At 44.0% G+C, this 19,699-nt stretch overlaps 1 protein-coding gene across 11 annotated transcripts in view; it reads left to right on the top strand.

Moving 5' to 3' along the window:
• The window catches only part of LOC101442975 (long-chain-fatty-acid--CoA ligase ACSBG2-like), a 56,456-nt gene that overhangs the window by 13,696 nt on the left and 23,061 nt on the right, over positions 1-19,699 (top strand). For 6 of the 11 annotated variants that reach the window (XM_058282001.2, XM_004482238.4, XM_058282002.2 and 3 more), the window contains exons 3-4: positions 9,019-9,107; positions 18,091-18,323. In XM_058282001.2, coding sequence (XP_058137984.1) covers positions 9,019-9,107; positions 18,091-18,323 — 322 coding nt within the window. Of the gene's footprint in view, positions 1-1,148; positions 1,173-1,194; positions 1,288-9,018; positions 9,108-18,090; positions 18,324-19,699 lie in introns of those variants that run through there. The other 5 variants (XM_058282004.2, XM_058282003.2, XM_004482237.5 and 2 more) reach the window with 3 other exon arrangements.

The raw sequence follows: 19,699 nt of genomic DNA, 5'->3' as shown, positions 1-19,699 counted from the left end.
ACAGTGGATATTGGGGTACACTACTCTCCCAGTCACAGCAGCCTCAAGGGCTTTGTGGGGTGAAAACTTGTCCTCTGTGGGTGTGGAACACCCAGAAGGCCCCAGAAACAATTGAGCACTCCCTGCCCTTTTCTCTGAAGAGCAGAACCATTCACTAATATTCATTTATTGAGCACCTACTGTGTGCCAGGCACTGTTTTAGGCACTGGGGATATAGCAGGGAGCACAATATACAGAGAAGGGAGGAAAGAGAAATGTGGAATTGAAAAGGAAAACCAGAGAAGGGTTGTCAATGTGAAACAGGGCAGCGTCTTAGAAAGCGGTGGGGGTGGTAGCAGAATATCCACCCATCCACTAGATCTCAGCATAGGAAGCTTTTCCAACCTCCCTGCCAGATCCCTAATTCAGCCCTTCTTATTTTTATTTTTTATTGAGATGGCTCCCTTCTCTGTCTGCTTGTTGTTTGCTCATCTTCTTTAGGAGGCACCAGGAACCGAACCTGGGACCTCCCGTGTGGGAGGCGAGTGCCCAACCACATGAGCCACTTCTCCTCCCTGCTGTTGCAGCATCTGCTGGTTGTGGCAACTGCTCGTTGCGATGTCTTGCTGGTTGTGGCATCCGCTCTTCTTTAGGAGGCACCAGGAACGGAACCCAGCCTCCCATGTGGGAGGGAGGCGTCCAATTGCTTGAGCCACCTTCCCTCCCCCCTAATTCAGTCCTTTTAACACAAGTTGGACCTTTTCTCACAGTTGTCAGTTTGCATTTGTTTGTTTGCACGGATCTAGGTTTCCCTCGTGTCTCCCCAAACGGAACTCATCTGTTTTTACCTGTCTTTGCGTCCCCAGCATCTAGCGCAATGCCTGGGAAGATGGTTCTGGCACCGTAGAAATGTCTTGAACACATGTGGAGTCCGTGCACGCATGAACGGAAGGGAGCCACGATTCCCCTGTCTCGGAAGCTGTTTCCTTCAGGGAGGGGGGTGGGGTAGGAGGCAGGGACAGCCAGTGATGTCACAAGGGGTGGCTGGGATGGAAGGTTCTGGAAGGTTGAGTGGGAAGGAGGCTTGCTGGCCGGGGGAAGCTGTCTGCCTTCCAGCCTCTCGCCACTGCCGCCACCCTGGCTGGACCCGGGTGGTGACGAGGGCTGGGAGCGGGGCACACCAAGGCTTCCAGGTAGGTCATCAGCTTATTGTCTTTGTGGAAGAAGGAAACAGCTCGAGGGCCCAGATGTCTCAACTCGTGATACTGCCCGGTGATAAACAGAACCTCGCCTTGTGAAGAATGGCAGGTACCTCCGGTTTGCGAAACGGTCAAGCAGGGCGCACTTGGGGCTCAGATTTTTACTATCATTCAATGGCTTTTTCCACTAGAAGTTGGACTCGCCGCACACATACATTTTGGCCTCCAGCTAGACCCTCGGTGTCTTTGTCTATTGAACTTTCTATTTGGATATTGCTAGAGTCCAGGAATGCTGTTGATTTTAAGTATTTTATCTAGTGCCTTTATGAAACTTTTTTATTTGTAATCGTTTTTCAGGTGATTGGATAGTCTAGGGAGTCATACTATTTGCAAAATGGCAGTACTGTTTGTTTCCGACCTTTATCCTCTCATTTCTTTATCTTAACTTATTGCATTGGCTAGGAGCCTTCAGATCAACGTTGAATAGTAGCGGTGAAAGCAGACATCCATGTCTTGCTCTTGACTTAACGGCTGTATCTCCAATGGCTTTGTTATTAAGAACAGTATTTGTGGTGGCTTTGTGATAGGTATCCTTTACCAAGGTAAAGAACTATATTCCATTTCTTATTACCAAGGGCTTTTCTTCAGAAACAGATATTTCATCAACTTCTGTCTTGAGAGCGTATGGTTTTTCACTCCTTTCACCAAATGCATAACTCACATTGAGAAATTTTGAATGATGAACAAGTTTTGCAGTCTTACAATAAACCCTACCTGACCTTGGTGTTTTGTTGTGAAACACATCATGCCTATAAAATAATACATAAAATCTATCTGTAGAATTTCAAGAATAACACTAAATGTGGACCAACCACACACTTTATGAAATAGAATCTTCTTAGGATCTTAGAAGTCCTCCGTATGTCCTACCTTTATCCCATATTTCACCCTCTCCCGAAAGATGTAATCTCTATCCCAAATTTCCTACTGATCTTTCCCTGCCCTTTTCCTTACAGTTTTACAATGTAAAGAATTAATTAATGTTGTCTGTTTATGAACTTTATACAAATGGAATCATGCTACAACCTGTGTCATTATGGCTGGGAGATGCATCCATGTTTTTGTATATTTCTTCATTTTCAGCTCTATAGTATTCCAAAATTGATACGATACGTATTCATTCTCCTATGGATGGACATTTGGGTGGTTTCTGGTTTGGTTTTCTTGCAAACACCACTGCTGTGGACATCCTTTTTTTTTTTTTTTTTAAGATTTATTTTATTTTTTTATCCCCCCCTCCACCTCTTTTGTTTGCACTCCCTGTCTGCTTTCTGTGTCCATTGCTGTCTGCTCATCTTCTCCTTAGGAGGCACTGGGAACTGAACCTGGGACTTCCCATGTGGAAGAGGTGCTCAATCGCTTGAGCCACCTCAGCTCTCTGCTTTGTTGTGTCTCTCATTGTGTTTCCTCTTTGTGTCTCCTTGTTGCATCATCTTGCTGTGTCAGCTCGCCGCACCTACCCTTTGTACTAGCTTGCTGTCTTACTCATCTTTTCCAGGAGGCACTGGGAAATGAACCCCAGATCTCCCATTTGGTAGGTGGGAGCTCAATCACTTGAGGTTCCACTTCCCTGTGAGCATTCTGGAATCTTCTTTCCCATGTCTCAGGCAGCATGTGCACAAGGGTTGCTCTTGAGTATATACCTGGAAGTGGAAATGCCAGAGCAGGGATATGTATGTGTTTCCTTTTAACAGTTAATGCCGTCCTCTTTCAAAGTGGATGCACCATCTTTTGCTCCCAGCAGTAGTGGATAAGAGTTCCCACTCTTCCTTACCCACATTTGGATAATCTTTTTAATATAAAAAATTTATTATTTATATCAATGTTATAAGTTACTCAATAAACATAAGATAATACAATAATAATAAATCTGCTTTGGTCCATGGTTACACTTACCCCCCATTTTTGTTCATTCCTTAATCTTTTTTAATTAAAAAAAAAAGATAGATTACATAAATGTTACATAAAAAACATAGGGGATTCCCACATGCCCCGCTCCCTACCCCTCCCGCATTTTCCCACATTAACGACATCCTTCATTAGTGTGGCACGTTCGTTAAAATTGACGAGCACGTTTTGGAGCCCTGCCACTAAGCATGAGTGATAGTTTACATTGTAGCTTATCTCCTGCACAATTTTGTAGGTTATGGCAAGATATATAATGGCCTGTATCTGTGGTTGCAATGTCATTCAGAACAGTTCCAAGTCCTAAGAATGCCCCACATTACACCTGTTTTTCCTTCTTTCACCCCTCAGAACCTCCAGTGGCCCCTGCCTCCATGTCAATGATAGAAGTTCTTCTGTTCCTAGAAAAACAATAAGTCTGTAGTAGAATACCAGGAAGTCTACTTTAGTCCATAGTTCATTCCCCAATCCTGAGGATTCTGGGATGGTGATGCCCACTCCATCTCTGATTGAGAGGGGGCTTCGATCCCATGGGGCAGATGGATGAGACTCTCTTGCTTGCAGTTGTGGACTCTCTCTGTTCCTTGGAATGGTGATCGTCCATCATCACCTCCATGCTGGTCATCGTGGGTAACCGATGAACTGGAGAGTAGCTGTTGCAACTCTCTGGAGATTCAGGGCCCAGCTGGCACTGGACAGCCCAAAGACTTAAGTCTCTTGGACGTGTACCTACCAGCTCTAGTACAAATTATAGCTTCAGATAGAAAAGGCAGAAGAGCCATGTGTAGGGAAACCACAACTGAGTCCAACTCTGTCACATTGGGGAGCATAAATTCCAAACCTGAGATGTCTGCCCTGTATTCCTCAGTCTCGAGGGGTTTGGGACAGGGTCTGCTCTGACTTCTGTGGAACTGAGGAGGGACGTAGGTGTTGTGGAGCAGAGGATTGGAGCTGTTTTGCTTATAGTTGAAGATACTCCTTTTTCGGGGGTGGAGCTGGTCCATCCTGTCGTTTTGTTAGTTGTCCAGGGCAAGCCTGGTGAACTGGGGAGTCGGAGTTGTGCCACAACTCTGCTGGGACTCGGGCCTCAGTCGACATAGGAACAATCCAAAGACTTTGTCTCTGAGAAATATATTTAACAGGTAAATTGGAAATTGTAGGTTCAGATAAAAGGAATAGAAGAATCATAATTAGGAAATTTACAAATGAGTACTAACTATAGGCTTTATCGGGGAAATAGATTTACCTGTATTCCAAGATAGGGCCCAGTGAGGCCGTGTAGCTTGTGTATGGTGACTGAACTTGGCTAGGGCCCTCGAGCACCGTTTTTTTTTAAAGAGGTACCGGGGATTGAACCCAGGTCCTTGTACATGGGAAGCAGGAGCTCAACCACTGAGCTACATCTGCTCCTCAATAAGAGTTGGTTTTTTTGTTTGTTTTGTTTTCAGGAGGTATCTGGGCCTGAACCCAGGACCTCATCCATGGGTGGCAGGCACTCAACCGTTGGAGCCACATCTGCTCCCCCTCAGGAGCACTTTTGTTTGAGGCTTTGTTTACTGTGGCAGTTTCTGAATCTGACTGAGATCTGCATAGACGTTACCTCTGGGATGACCTCCCAACTCGTTTTGGAATCACTTAGACTTAAAAACTTTATTTACCATTTCTCATTTGGTCAAGGTCTTTTCCCAAATGCATCCCTCATTAACTCATGGTGATAATACCTCAGAGCCAGGAGAGCTCATCCCTGTGAGTCATGTCCCATGTTGGGAGGACACATTTGGATACATTTTTACGTCTTTAGTGGAGGTGAAGTGATATTTCATTATGCTTTTCCCTGATTGTGCATTTTTCTGATGTTCAAAATGCCCAAGCTTCTTCTCACATGTTTATAGGCTATTCATGTTTGCTCTTCTGTGAACTGCCTGTTCCTTGTGTTTCACTCGTTTTCCTACCAGGGTATCTATCTTTGTCTTTTTTTTTTTCTTCCAGATTTTTAATTAATTAATTTATTTCCCCTTCCCCTCCCCACCCCCAGTTGTCTGCTCTCTGTGTCCATTCGCTGTGTGTTCTTCTGTGACTGCTTCTATCCTTATCAGCGGCACCAGGAATCTGTTTCTTTTAGTTGTGTCATCTTGCTGTGTCAGCTCTCTGTGTGTGCGGCGCCATTCCTGGGCAGGCTGCACTTTCTTTTGCTCTGGGCGGCTCTCCTCACGGGGCGCACTCCTTGCGCGTGGGGCTCCCCTACACGAAGGGACACCCCTGCTGGCAGGGCACTCCTTGCGCTCATCAGCACTGCGCATGGGCCAGCTCCACACGGGTCAAGGAGGCCCGGGGTTTGAACCGACCTCCCATGTGGTGGTGGATGCTCTGTCTGTTGAGCCAAATCCGCTTCCCAAAATGTCAATGTTTTACGTCTACACAGGCAGTTGTTCGGTTGGTTTACAACTTAGTGTGATTGTGCAGAGGCAGCGATTGTGTCCGGTCAGCTTCGCCCCCCAGTTCCTAGAACCCTGAGTCCATCAAGTCATTTCCAGGGCGGGTTTATGAGGAAGATACTCCACGCAAATAGGTTTGGGCAACATGGGCTTGATGCGTAGATGTGTTTGATGATTGAGGTTTTTTTCCCTTTTCACTTAAAAAATTGCAGCTATATATATATATAACATACAGTTTTCCATTTGACACATTGTCAGTGTGCACTTCCGTGGCGTTTGTTACCTCCACAATGTCGTGCTACCATCGCCCCCATCCATTTCCAAAACATTTTCTTCATCCAAAGCAGAAAGGGCCTGCCTTGAGCAGTAACTCCCCATTCTTTCTCCCCCCAGCCCTTGAGAACCTCTAAAGTCTGTCTATGAATTTGCTTATTCTAGATCTTTCATAGACACAGAATCAGGCAGTGTTTGTGCTTTCGTGTCTGGCTGCTCTCACTGAGCACCGTGTTCTCAAAACTTATCCACAGTGTAGCATGGGTCAGCACTTCCTTCCTTTTTTTTTTTTCCCCTTTCATGTGATACAGATTGTTACAGATTTATTTTTTAATTGTCTTTTTTTTTAAAGCTACATAGATCACAAAAAATGTTACCTTAAAAAATATAAGAGGTTCCCACATCCCCCACCGCCACCCCCGCTCCTCCCACATCGACACCCTCTTCCATCGTCGGGGCACAGTCATGGCATCTGGTGAATACATCTGGGAGCACGGCTGCCCCGCCTGGGTTATGGTTTAAGGCTGAACGATGTTCCTTGGTTTGTCCGATCATCTCTCGGTGGACGCTTGGGTTGCTGCCACGCTGTGGCTCCCGTGGCTAACGCTGCGGTGAACGTTGGTGGACACGGCATCGTCCAGTCCGTATTCACTTTCCCACCTGGTTCAAAAGATGGGAGGACGTTTGGTAAGAGTATTTAGGGCACGCTCTTTGCCTTTTGCCTGGTCCTGGCTCAGCAAGCGCGGGCGTTTCGCCGTAACTCCTGCTTCATTCGAGCAGGATGAGCTGAGTCCAGGCGGGTCCTCATTCTAAGTGCTGGGAGGAGTTAGTCTTGCAAGTCTTTTAGTTTCTATTTCTACCCTCTTGTAGCTTACATTCTAGGAAGAAAAGAGGTAAGAACGAAGCAAGCAAAAAAAACAGTGTATTGGGTTGTAGGAAATGACATAAGAAAAGGGGTAAATGGGGGGGGGTTAGGGATTTGGGGTGTGCGGTGGGGGTGGTTCCTGATTGGGCACAACATCCAGAGATGGTGTCCCCAAGATGACATTTAAAGGAAGGAAGGGGGGAGCGGGTGCAGCTCAGTGGTTGAGCACCTGCGTGGCATGGGCGAGGTCCCGGGTTTGATCCCCGGTACCTGCGAAAAAAGAGAAATAAAACAAAATAAAGGAATTAAGGGAGCGGCCACTTGGTTGTGTGAGGGTGACCTGGGTGTGGCGAGGAAAAGTGTGAACAGCTTCCCGCTGGAATGATAGGGATTCCTCAGAGCAAAGAAAGGCTGGGAGAAGTCCGGCTTGGCCCGTCTGGGAGCACTTATTTAGAGAGAAAGGGTGCACTTATTAGAGAGAAAGGGCGCCCCCCAGGCTTGACTGGCCGCCAGAGGAGGGGGGTCTTTCCTGGGGCAGGGCGGGGGCAGCTGCTTTGCCGGGAAGGCAGTGAATTGCTCAAGGACCAAAGGTAGGAGACTTGGGCAATCATTATCAAGGCATGTGAGACAGCCCTGACTTTTACTGGAAGCAGATCTTTAACTGCTTAGGAATTTGGCTACAGGTGGGGAAGGAGCTGGAAGGATTGGGAGAGAAAACTGCAAAGTCATAGATGCTGCAGAGGGGCAGCGCTGTCCCGCCAGTGCAAAGGCCCTGGGGCAGGCTTGGGCCTGCGTGGGGGAAGGAACAGCGAGGAGGCCTGCGGGACTGGAGCAGAGGGAGCGAGAGGGGAGGGGAGGGCGGGGGAGGGCTTGGCTTTTACCCGGAGGGAGAGGGGGGCCGTGGAGGGCTGTGGGCGGAGCAGGACCATCAATCCATTTCCTTTGATTTTGATTTTTTTTTCAAGTTTTCATCTCGGACATTTGCAGACAGACAAAAAAAAATCCATGCCATGAGCCCCCAGGTCCCCGTTCCTCAGCTCAGCGGTGCCTGGCTGCTTCCTGGACGTCTCGTTTGAATTAGGACCCGGGCAGAACCCACAGATCGTGTTGGGTCGGGGGGACCTACCCTTTCCCAGGAGCTCCTCCGCAGCCTCGTGGGAGGGAGCCCTGGACAAGGTGGTCCGGGATAGCGTGGGCTGGGGACCCATTTGGAAGGCTGAGCAGAAGGAATTCGCTGATGGGTGAGATGTGAAGGGAGGAGAGAAGAGGGAGAGGGAGAAAAAGAGAGAGGAAGCAGAGGGGAGAGGAGAAAAGAGGAAAAAAGAGAGAGGATACAAAGAGAGAAGACAACAGTGAAGAGAGACGAGAGAGGAAGGCTGGGCGGACGGTCAAGGCTGACCTCAAGGTTCTGAGCCAGACACGGTGGCTCGAATAGGACCTTGGACCTCCCTTGACTTCTTTCCTTGGCTGCGTGCTTTGTGCTGCGTGCTTTGTGCACATTTTTACAGGCAGGTTTGTGGCTTCCTTGGGCTGTGTTGTGCTCGGGGGCTTGCTTTAGTCTTTTCTCCTCTATCCTCCCCTCATCTACAGTATTGCCAACCTTTTTGATCTTAGTCAATCCAATAGGTGCTAGCTGTGTCATAAAATTTTCGATTGTCTTTCTCTCCTGAGACTGAGCATATTTTTCCTCTTTTTAAAAATCACTTTTATTTTGTCTTCAGAAAACTGTCTCTTCATGCCCTTGACCCATTTTTTCCCATTGGGTTTTTGAACTTTTTCTTACTGATTCATCAGGGTTCTTCATACATGAAGGAAATCAGGCCTGTTTGTATGTCAGATGTATTGCCCCTATTTTCCCAGTTTGTTGTTTATCTTTTGATTCTATTTATGATAGTCTTTGCCATGTAGAAATTTGCACACACAAAAAAATGTATGCAGTAAGATTTACCATTTTTTTCTTTTTTGCCTTCTGGGTTTTCATATTATACTGTCTTTAAGGCAAACTTTGCCTTAGAAGACTTCAAAATCTTTCTTTCTCCCACAGGGGTTATTATATAGACCTGGTCTTTATATTCTGATCAGTTACAAGACTCTTCTGGAAACTCTCAGGTTAAATACCCCCTGGACGTTACAATGGCCCTCATGCCTGGCATACAGACCACTCTTCTCTCTTCCTAGGCTCAGGGCAGGCATGACTAATCGATCCCAGGATTCTAGACAGAAAGAGCCATTGATCGGAGCTGGCCTAGGAAATACAGCCTCTTTGTCCGCCCAGCTATGCTGCCTGCCTTTTGTCTTTCAGTACTGTGAAGAATGGTCTCTGTGGACCGATTCCAGTCACACAAGAGGAGGAAGCGGGAGACTTCGAAGTAGACATGAATAAAAAGAAAGGTAAGGTAGTCTAGGGAGCGGGTGGGAGACAGGAAAAAATCAGCAAATGACCTGGCAAAACCTGGATCCATTTTTTTTGCCTGACCTCCCGACCTTGACCGAGGGCGTTTGAACTTTTTTGGGGGCCCAGTATTTACCTCTGCTCAGAAATGAAGGTCGCTTGGCCAAGCGGAGCTGGGCGGCTTCAGTTTAGAACTGCACGATGCTGTTAGACAAGACGCCTGCCCTCCCCAGGTCTCCTGTGGCCTCCTCTGTGACTGATAATAACCCCTCCCCTTCTGGCTGCTGAGCCCGGGCAGGTAAGGGCTCAGAACCACATGCGCTTAGAATAATGATTTGTTCTAATTATGTTGTAACCATATTGAACTCAAGAGGGATTCTGGGACCTTAAAGCACATTCAGTCCCTTTTCACAGCTGCACTTTTCCAAGTGGATTGTCGTGGTTTGCCCGAGTTGTTGTAACAAAATGCCATGAATGGGTTGGCTTAAACAACGGGAATTTAGCGTCCTACAGTTCTGGAGGCTAACGTGTCCAAAATCCGGCTGTGGGCAGGGCCAGCCTTTCTCTGGAGCCTGGAGCATTCTGTGACGGCTTGTTGGTGATCCCCAACTCAGCATCTTCAGAGGTGCCACTTGGAGATGACATAACCACTGGGGGGTGGCCTAAAACATGTTGGCGGGGAGCAGATGTGGCTCAGTGGTTGAGCACCTGCTTCCCAGGTACAAGGTCCGGGGTTCAAGTCCCAGTACGTCCTTTAAAAAAAAAGTTTGCAGGACCGGGGTGGGGTTAGGACTTGAACCTGACTTTGGGGTTGGGGGGATGTGATTCAATTCATCATATATACGAAATGGTGTCAAGAATGATTACATTATAATCACAATGATTTTCAAAATCTCACTTTGGCTCTTCACATGTCCCCACCGCTATATATTTACTGTTTATGTATGAATGATAAGCTTGGGTAAAATTTTATTTATTTATTTTTAAAATATTTAAAGAAATCAATTTTATTGATATGTATTAATAAAGCATACAATCTATCCAAAGTGTACTGTCAGTGGTACCTGGCATAATCATATAGTTAGGCATTCATCACTGCAATCGTTATTAGAACATTTTCCTTATTTCAATAATAATAATAGTAATAAACAAAAAAACTCATCACCTCTCAATCTTAATGCTTACCCTGCTGAACATAGTTGCTATTTCTGGCTATTCTTATTTATTTATTTATTTTAAAGCAGGTTTTTGTTTGTTTGTTTTTTTGCTTTTTTTGTTTGGAGGTACTGGGGGCTGGAAATTGAACTGGGACCTTGTATGTGGAAACCAGTGCTCAACCACTGAGCCACATCAGCCCCCCCGAGTTGGTTTTGTTTTTTGTTTTTTCCATTTGTTTTGCTTGTTGTTTGTTTTGTTTTTTCAGGAGGCACAGGGAACTGAACCTGGAACCTCCCACATGGGAGGCAGGTGCTCAACTGCTCGAGCCGCATCCGCTCCCTCAGAGATAATCACATGCCATCGAATGTGCCCAAGGTGTAGAATCAGTGGCTTTTAGGAGAATCACGAGGGTGTGCATTCATCACCGCCGAAAAATTTTAGAGCAATGAGATCACTGTCCTTTTGAAAGCTTCTCGAGCTCATGCCTCGGGCTGAAAGCCCAGGAAATGGTGGTAGGATGTGGACTTGGAGCCAGCAGAGAGTGCTTGGCCCTGCCAGCACCGTGGTTTCAGACACCTGGCCTCCAGAAATGGGGCACAATAAGTTTCTGTCGTTTTCAGCCATGCAGTTTGGTATGTTGTTAGGGAAGCGCTAGGAGATGAAGACAAGTCCAGGGGCATGGGATAGTTTGACGCTGGATGGACCCTGAAAATCATGCTCCTGGGGCTAGTGCACCTCCTGTGGTGTAAGCCTCTTGTTGGTGGGACCTTCTTTTGATGACGGTGTGTCTTTTTTTTTTTTTAAAGATTTATTTTTTATTTATTTCTCTCACCACCACCACCCCCAGTTGTCTGCTCTCTGTGTCCATCCACCGTGTGTTCTTCTGCATCCGCTTGTATTCTTGTTGGCGGAACCGGGAATCCATGGCTCTTTTTGTTGCGTCATCTTACTGCATCTGTTCGCCATGTGTGTGGTGCCTCTGAGTGGACTTGGCACCCTTGTCAAAAATCCGTCGGCCATAGACATACGGGTTGATTTCTGAACTTTTGATTTTATTCCATTGGTCTATGTCTGTCCTTGTGTCAGTACTGTGCTGGTGTTTAGTTTAGTTTAGTTTTTTAGGAGGTACTGGGGATTGAACCCAGGACCTCACATGTGGGAAGCAGGCGCTCAGCCACTTGATCTACTTCTTCTCCCCAATGAGAGTTGGTTTTATCATTTGTTTGTTTTTCGGAGATACCAGAGATCAAACCCAGGGCCTCATCCATGGGAAGCAGGCAATCAAACACTTAGGCTACATCTGCTCCCCAGTGAGAGTTGGTTTTTTCATCTCTTCATTTTTAAGAGGTACTGGGGATCAAACCTGGGACCTCATACATAGGAAGCAGGCATGAACCACCTGAATTACATCTGCTCCCCCATGCTGGCTTGAGTATTGTGGCTTTGTAATAAGTTTTAAAATCAGGAAGTGTGAGTCCTCCAACTTCCTCCTTTTTCAAGATGTTTTTGGGTATTCGGGGCCCCTTTCCCTTCCATATAAATTTGATGATTGGGTTTGCCATTTCTGCAAAGAAGGCTATTGGAATTTTTATTGAGATTGCGTTGAAATTGTAAATCACTTTTAAGTAGAATTGGCATTTAGCAATATTTAGTCCTTTAATCCATGAATGTGGAATGTCTTTCTATTTATTTAGTTCTTCTGTGATTTCTTTTAGCAATATTTTGTAGTTTCCTGTGTATATGTCTTTTCATTTTTGGGTAAATTTATTCCTGTTTGATTCTTTTAGTTGCTGTTGTAAATGAAGTTTTTTGCTCCCTTGATTTCCTCTTCAGATTGTTCATGATTACTGTAGAGAAGCACTATTAATTTTTTCATGTTGATCTTGTACCCTGCCACTTTGCTGAATTTATTACCTTTAGTAGCTTTTTGTGGATTTCTAATATATAGGATCATATCATATGCAAAGAGGGACCGTTTCACTTCTTGCTTTCCAATTTGGATGGTTTTTATTTCTTTCTCTTGCCCAGTTGCTCTGGCTAAACTTCTAGTACCATGTTGAATAACAGTGGTGACACTGGGCATCCTGGTCTCATTCCTGATCTTAGAGAGAAAACGTTCAGTCTTTCACCAATTGTGAAGTTAGCTAAAAGTTTTTCATAGGTGCTCTTTGTCATGTTGAGGAAGTTTCCTTCTGTCCCTAGTTTGTTTTTTTTTTAAGATTTTATTTATTTATTTATCCCCCCCACCTCATTTACACTGGCTGTGTGCTCTCTGTGTCTGCTCATCTTCTCTTTAGGCACCAGGAACTGAACTTGGGACCTCCCATGTGTGATGGAGTCTCTTGATCGCTTGAGCCACATCTGCTCCCTGCTTGTTGTGTCTGTCATTGTGCTTCCTCCTTGTATCATCCCATTGTGTCGTCTTGTTGCATCAGCTCGTGCTTCCTTGCTTATCTTCTTTAGGAGGCGTTGGGAACCGAAACTGGGACCTCCCACGTGGTAGGCAGGCACCCAACTGCTTTAGCCACATCTGCTTCCCTTCCTCATTTTTGAAAGGAAATCTCACCAGATTAAAATCTCTGGCTTGCAATTGTTTTCTTTCAGTCCTCTAGATATTTGTATCATTGCCTTTTGCCTCCATGATTTCTGATGAGAAGTCAGCACTTACTGAGATTCCTTTGTACATAATACATTGCTTTTCTCTTGTAGTTTTCAGAACCCTCTCCTTGTCCACAGCATTTGAAAGTAAGTTTGAGTTCTATGTGTCTGTGCATGTTTGTCTTCAAGTTTATCGTGTTTGGATTTGATGGACTCCTTGAATGTGCATATTTGTGTCTTCATGTCTTTTGTTAAATTTGGGAAGTTTTCTGCAATTATGTCTTGGAATATTCCTCCTACCCCCTCCTCTCTTTATTCTTCTGGGACTCCCATAATATGTATATTGGTATGCCTGATGGTGTCCCACAGGTCTCTTAAGCTGTTTGCTTTTCAAACTTATTATTAAGTAAAATTTTACTCAAGTATATCATTCATACATGAACATATATAAACAATAAATGTGTAGTAAAATTTGTGAATTCACAAAACAAACATGCATATCATACTACACGGCTCCCATGCATCTCCCCACCACCAGCACCTTGCATTGTTGTGAACGATTTATTACCAACTCTGAAAGAGCATCAACATATTTATACCTGTAATAATATTTTGCCCGTATCTTACATTTGGTGTCGTTTCCTCCAACCCACCCAATTATTAACCCCTATATCAGTATCACATATTCGTTAACATTCAGGAGAAAAAGTTCTCATATCTGTCCTGTGAATCAGTCTCCCATCCACCCCTGCGTTCCTGTGTTATACAGCCCCACGCCTTGTACAGTCCATTCAGAGTGTACACTCGGGCTCTCGTCTCCATCACAGGATTGTGCTGTCATCACCTCAGTCAATTTTAGAACGTTTTCATTACTCCAAAAGGAAAAATCCCATACCCCTTATCCCCCGACTGTTGTCCTTTATAATTAAAAATAAACCTTCTTGCCATGGCTGTCAGATATTACAGTATTACTGTTAACTATCATCCAAACGTTACATTAGTTGTAATTTTCATGTGTATCACCATATTCTCGGCACTTTGTAAAAGAAAAGCTTCTTTTTCATTAATTAATTAACTTCTTTAGAAGAGCATTCTTCTGTTTATACTATTAATCACAGTCTTCGCCCACTGAAATCCCTATGTTCTCTATTCCTGTCTTATTCTCTAGTTTCCTTTCCATTGGCATTTACATCCACAGACGACCCCTTTCAGCCACAATCTCATTTATACGTCAGCAGTGTCATGCTCTGCATAATGTGTTACCCAACTCTCTTCATTCCACACTTTTACAAATTAACCGCATTACTAATGTTACATACATTAAGCATCAACTCCCGTTTTCGACCCATATTCCATCTCTTAGTACCCTACACTCTAAAGAAATAACTATAAGAAATATTTGCACACCTAACCCGGGTACCTCTAGGTACATGAGGCACACAGTGGCAAAACTGAAGGGAGAAATAGGTATCTCTACAATAATAGCTGGAGACTTCAATCACCACTTTCAACATTGGCTGGAACATCTGGGCAGAGTATAACTAGAGAGCTTGAATAATATGATAAATGAACTCTAGACCTAACAGACATTTATAGAGCATTACACCCAAAATCAGGGCATGCATTCTTGTCAGGCGTTCATGCATACTTCTCCAGGATAGACCATATATTGGCTCATAAGACAGGCCTCAATAAATTTTAAAAGATTGAAATTATACAAAACACTTTCTCTGATCATAACAGAATAAAGCTGGAATCATTAATGGATGGAGGGAAGCGGATTTGGCTCAAATGATAGAGCGTCCGCCTACCATATGGGAGGGCCAGGGTTCAAACCCAGGGCCTCCTGACCTGTGTGGTGAGATGGTCCACGCGCAGTGCTGATGTGCACAATGAGTGCCATACGATTCAGGGGTGTCTCCTGCCTAGGGGAACCCCATGTGCAAGGAGTGCACCCTGCAAGGAGAGCCACCCTGTGTGAAAAAAGTACAGCCCGCCCAGGAGTGGTGCCACACACGCGGAGAGCTGACGCAGAAGATGACGCAACAAAAAAGAGACACAGATTTCTGGTGCCACTGACAAGAATGCAAATGGACACAGAAGAACACACAGCAAATGGACACAGACAACAGACAATGGGGGGAAGGGAGAGAAATAAATTAAAAATCTTAAAAAAAACAGATGGAAAAAGGAAAAATTCACAAATATATGGAGAGTAAACAACACACTCTTAAAAATCAGTGGGTCAGAAGAAACTGCAGGAGTATGCAGTAAATATCTTGAGACGAGTGAAAATGAGAACAAAGCATCAAAACCTATGGGACACTGCAAAGGCAGTGCTAAGAGTGAAATTTATAGTCCTTGATGCTTATTACATTAGAAAAAAGAAAGAGCTAAAATTGAAGATCTATCTGCACACCTGGAGGAACTAGGAAAACAATAGCAGACTAATCCCCAAACCAAGCCGAATGAAAGAAACAGTAAAGATTAGAGCAGAAGTAAATAAAATTGAGGGGGAAAAAATCAAAACAATGGAATTAACAAAACCAAAAATTCGGTTCTTTGAGAGAGCAACAAAAGTGACAAGCCCTTGGCTAGACTGACAAAGAAAAAAAGAGACACGAAGCAAATAAATAGAATCAGAAATGAGATGGGGGACATCTCCACAGACCCTGCAGAAAAAGAGATCATAAGAGGATATTGTGAACAACCATATGCTAAAAAAACTAGACAACGTAGACAAGATGGACAAATTCTGAGAAACTCACAACCAACCTACATTGATCCTAGAAGAAACAGAAGATCTCAACAACCCAGTCACAAGTGAAGAGATTGAAACAGATATCAAAGACCTTCCAAAGATGAAAAGCCCGGGACCACATGGCTTCACAGGTGAATTCTACCAATCGTTCAAAGATGATCTAATACCAATCTTGCTTAAGTACTTCCAAAATTTGAACAGGAGAGAATGCTATCAAACTAATTCTTAGGAAGCCAACATCACCCTAATCCCAAAACCAGTTTAAAGATATTATGAAAAAAGAAAATGACAGACCAATATCTCTAATGAATATAGATGAAAAAGTCTTCAACTAAATATTTGCAAAGTGAATCCAAAGCACATTAAAATAATTATACACCACAATCAAGTGTGTTTTATCTCAGGTATACCAGGGTTTTTCAACACAAGAAAATCAATTTGTGTAATAAACTGAAGAAAAATCACATGATCTCTTGATTACTGCAGAAAAGTAATTTGACACAAACCTTGATTTTGATAGTTATAGATCTGATAACGAACTTTCTTAGAAGCATTATACTTTTCATACTCCATTGTTTTATGTCCCATTTTAAAATTGAACATGAAGGGAATGCAGTATTTTAATGTTACTTTGCCAACATCTTCACCTAGAAGTTTGTTACTGTTTTAGTCATTTATGAAATTTTTGTCCCCAAGAAAGGCATGGTTTCTCTTTTGTTCCCTGATTGGGTTTGTGGTACTGTATTCTTGGTTATGAAAATATTTATGGCATTAGGACTTTGAATTGGTAAATGTCCAATATGTGTGAAAAGTATTACACATACTTTATGATCTCAACCATGTAAAAATGTTTGCTCAGCTGTCGGTATAAGCACACAGGACCTAAAAGAACATGTCAAACTGTCAGCTGCTTTGTATTCTTGGCTTCTTGTGCTGTTGGTTTGCTTTAATGCATGCCTTCATTTTTAAAAGTCTGTGGTGGGGTGATATATGGAGGGATATGCACCTGAAGCCTTCTCTGGGATATGAATGTATTCATGTTGTCATAGCTATGTTTTCTCCGTACATCAAGCCCACACAATAGATAACAAAAGATTAAACTCCCACCCTGGGGACTCCTTATTTATACTTTCTCAAATGAAATGGCAAAAATCTTCAGGAATATATAGGCAGTGCCTAATAAAAGAAAACAGGCCAATATGCCAAGTCCTCCATCTTAATGCTTTTACTTATGAACCTTATTCCTTTAAAACTGAAACTTACCCTAATTATAATTAAGAGTTACCTCTTGAAAACCATCTTGTTACCCAAATGTGTACTTTCTAAGCCAAACTTATTAAATGAACTAACTACCTTCCCCCCTCTTTGGGACATGACTCCTGGGGATGAGCCTCCCTGGCACTAAGGGATTATTTAAAGTGCCAATGAGTAATGCATATGGAAATAGACTTTGACCAAAATGTGGAAACATTAAATAAATAAGTTTTTCTGGATAAAATTTCAAAGTGAATGAGGAGGTCATTCCAGAGGATATGCGTATTCACATCTCAAGCAGAATCTCACTGACAGCCACAGTAAGAAAAGCCTCAAACAGAAGTGGTCCTGAAGGCTTTAGATACATGTAGCAGTTTGATATGGTTATGAATTCAAAAAATAAGATACTGGGTTAGTTTGTGAACTGGTCTGTACCTGGGCATGATTAAGTTATGATTAGGGCTTTGATTGGGCCATGTCATTAAGGTGTTTAGTCCCCATCCCTTGGTGGGTGGGGACTCACAGATAAAAGACATGGTAAAGGACAGAGTTGAGGGTTTTTGATGTTGGAGTTTGATGCTGAAGCCTTAACTGGAGCCCCCGGAAGTAAGCTCAGAGAGGAAAGAGAAGCCAGCCCCGGGGAGAGAGGAACCCTGAGCCCAGAAAGCCTGAGCCCTGGCAGACGTCGGCAGCCGTCTTGCTCCAACACGTGGAAATAGACTTTGGTGAGGGAGTAACTTATGCTTTATGGTCTGGTATATGTAAGCTCCTATCCCAAATAAATACCCTTTATAAAAACCAACCGATCTTTGGTATTTCGCATCATCCCAAATTCTTCAAGATTGAGGAATGAACAAAAATAAGGGGGAAGTATAATCATGGACCAAAGTAGATTTGTTGTCATGTTGCATGTAAGGAAGAACTTGTACCATCGATGTAAAAATAGTGGATACCAGAGGCTCAGAAAGGAGGTGGTGGATGACTAGGTGGAACACAGGGCATTTTTAGGGACTGGCATTGTTCTGTGACATTATGTGATGATGGATTACGTGACATTATTATACATGCATCAAAGCCTTAAAACTGCACAGCACAAAGTGTAAACCATAAACTACACAATAGGGGAGGGGGCGTTGAAAAAGAAGTTTAAAACATTTGTTTAAAGAGATTAAATGAATAAGTACAAGTGCCCCAACTCTGGTGACTGTTAGCAGATACTCCCCAGCTGTGGGTGACCCAACGGGATGGAGAAGTTTTTCTGAGGTTATCCAAGCATGGACCAGGCCACGAGATCCCAGTCACGATTCCTGACTTTTTGCGGGAGTCCGTCAGTCGATTCGGGAGTTACCCAGCCCTCGCCACAAAGAACAATGAAGAATGGAAATTTCTGAATTTCAACCAGTACTATGAGGCTTGTCGGAAGGCTGCCAAAGCCTTGATCAAGGTAGGTGATCATTCAGTCTTTCATTTTTCACTTATTCAATCCTTCACTCGGGATTGATTATATATACAGATGGTACAAAACCCACAAAGCACCAGAGGATGCCAAGGGTACGTGGTGAGATTTTTCTCTCCAATAATATGTGACCCTCAGCCGAGGGTTCTCTGTGAACAAAGCCTCCATTGTCAGCTTTTGTGTTTGTCCTTTGGGGAATAAATTATGTCTATATATCATAATTTTAAAAATATAATGCGATTTTTTTGCAGGCATGGTAGCATCTGTGTCTGCTGTACTGCATCTTGTTGTGTTCCCTTACTAGCGTACGTCCTTGTATTATTCGGCTACTGCTGTGTAACAAATTGCCCCCAAAATTTAGTAGTTTAAAACAACAGACATTTATTATCTTACAGTTTCTGTGGGTCAGAAATCCGGGGCTTAACAGGGTGTTTCTGGCTCAGGGTCTCTCCTAAGGTTACAGGAAAATTGTCCTCCAGAGCTGCATCGCTGACGGCTTGGCAGGGATGAAGAACCTGCCTTCTAGCGCCTGCACACGGCCAGCTGATGGCAGAAGGCCTCAGCTCCTGACCACGGGGCTGTTTGAGTGTCCCCACAGCATGGCAGCTGGCCTCTTTCAGATTGAGCGATCCAAAGAGAAAGTATGCTAAGACGGGAGCTGTGCTATCTTGTAGCAGCTAACCTTGGTCACTTCCGTCATGTATCAGCCCTCATACAGCCTTGGTGGGGGTTATACAAGAGCACGAGTACAAGGAAGTGAGAATTATTAGGGGCGACCTTGGAAGTCTATTACCACACTCAGATCCTTCCATATTGGTGCATTTTTTTAAAAATCCAGATTCTTTTCATTGGCTGGAAATATGTATGTCATAGAAATGACGTAAGTTGTTTCCATCCTTGTCTTACTACAAAGGATGCTGCGGTGAGCCTCCTTTGTGAGATGAATTCCTACAAAGATGTTTCTCACTATGTCGGAGAGAGCTTGTTTACCTCTGTCCTTACCAACGTCATATTATTAAAAAATGTTAATATTGGCCAGTTTGATAGGTGTGATAGGCAGAATTCTAAGATGATTCTCACGATTCCCAACCACTGGTGCATTTGTCCTGTATGATTCCCTCCCCTTGAGTGTGAGTGGGACTTGGGGCTATGATAAACCTTCACGTCTGTCGTCAGGGTACATCATGTGGCAGAGGTAAAGGAATGTCACAGATGTCATTAGTCAGTTGCCGGTGAGCTCTGGGTGGGCCTGACCTAATCGGGTGAACCATGAAAAGAAAGCTTCTCTGGTTGGCCTTGACAATGCCAAGGAGAGGGCCACGTGGACTGGAATGATGGGTGGCCGCCGGGAGCTGAGAGCAGTC

Source organism: Dasypus novemcinctus, chromosome 19 (assembly GCF_030445035.2).
Source record: "Dasypus novemcinctus isolate mDasNov1 chromosome 19, mDasNov1.1.hap2, whole genome shotgun sequence".
Taxonomy (NCBI): domain Eukaryota; kingdom Metazoa; phylum Chordata; class Mammalia; order Cingulata; family Dasypodidae; genus Dasypus; species Dasypus novemcinctus.
This window is presented reverse-complemented; position numbering and strand designations above follow the sequence as displayed.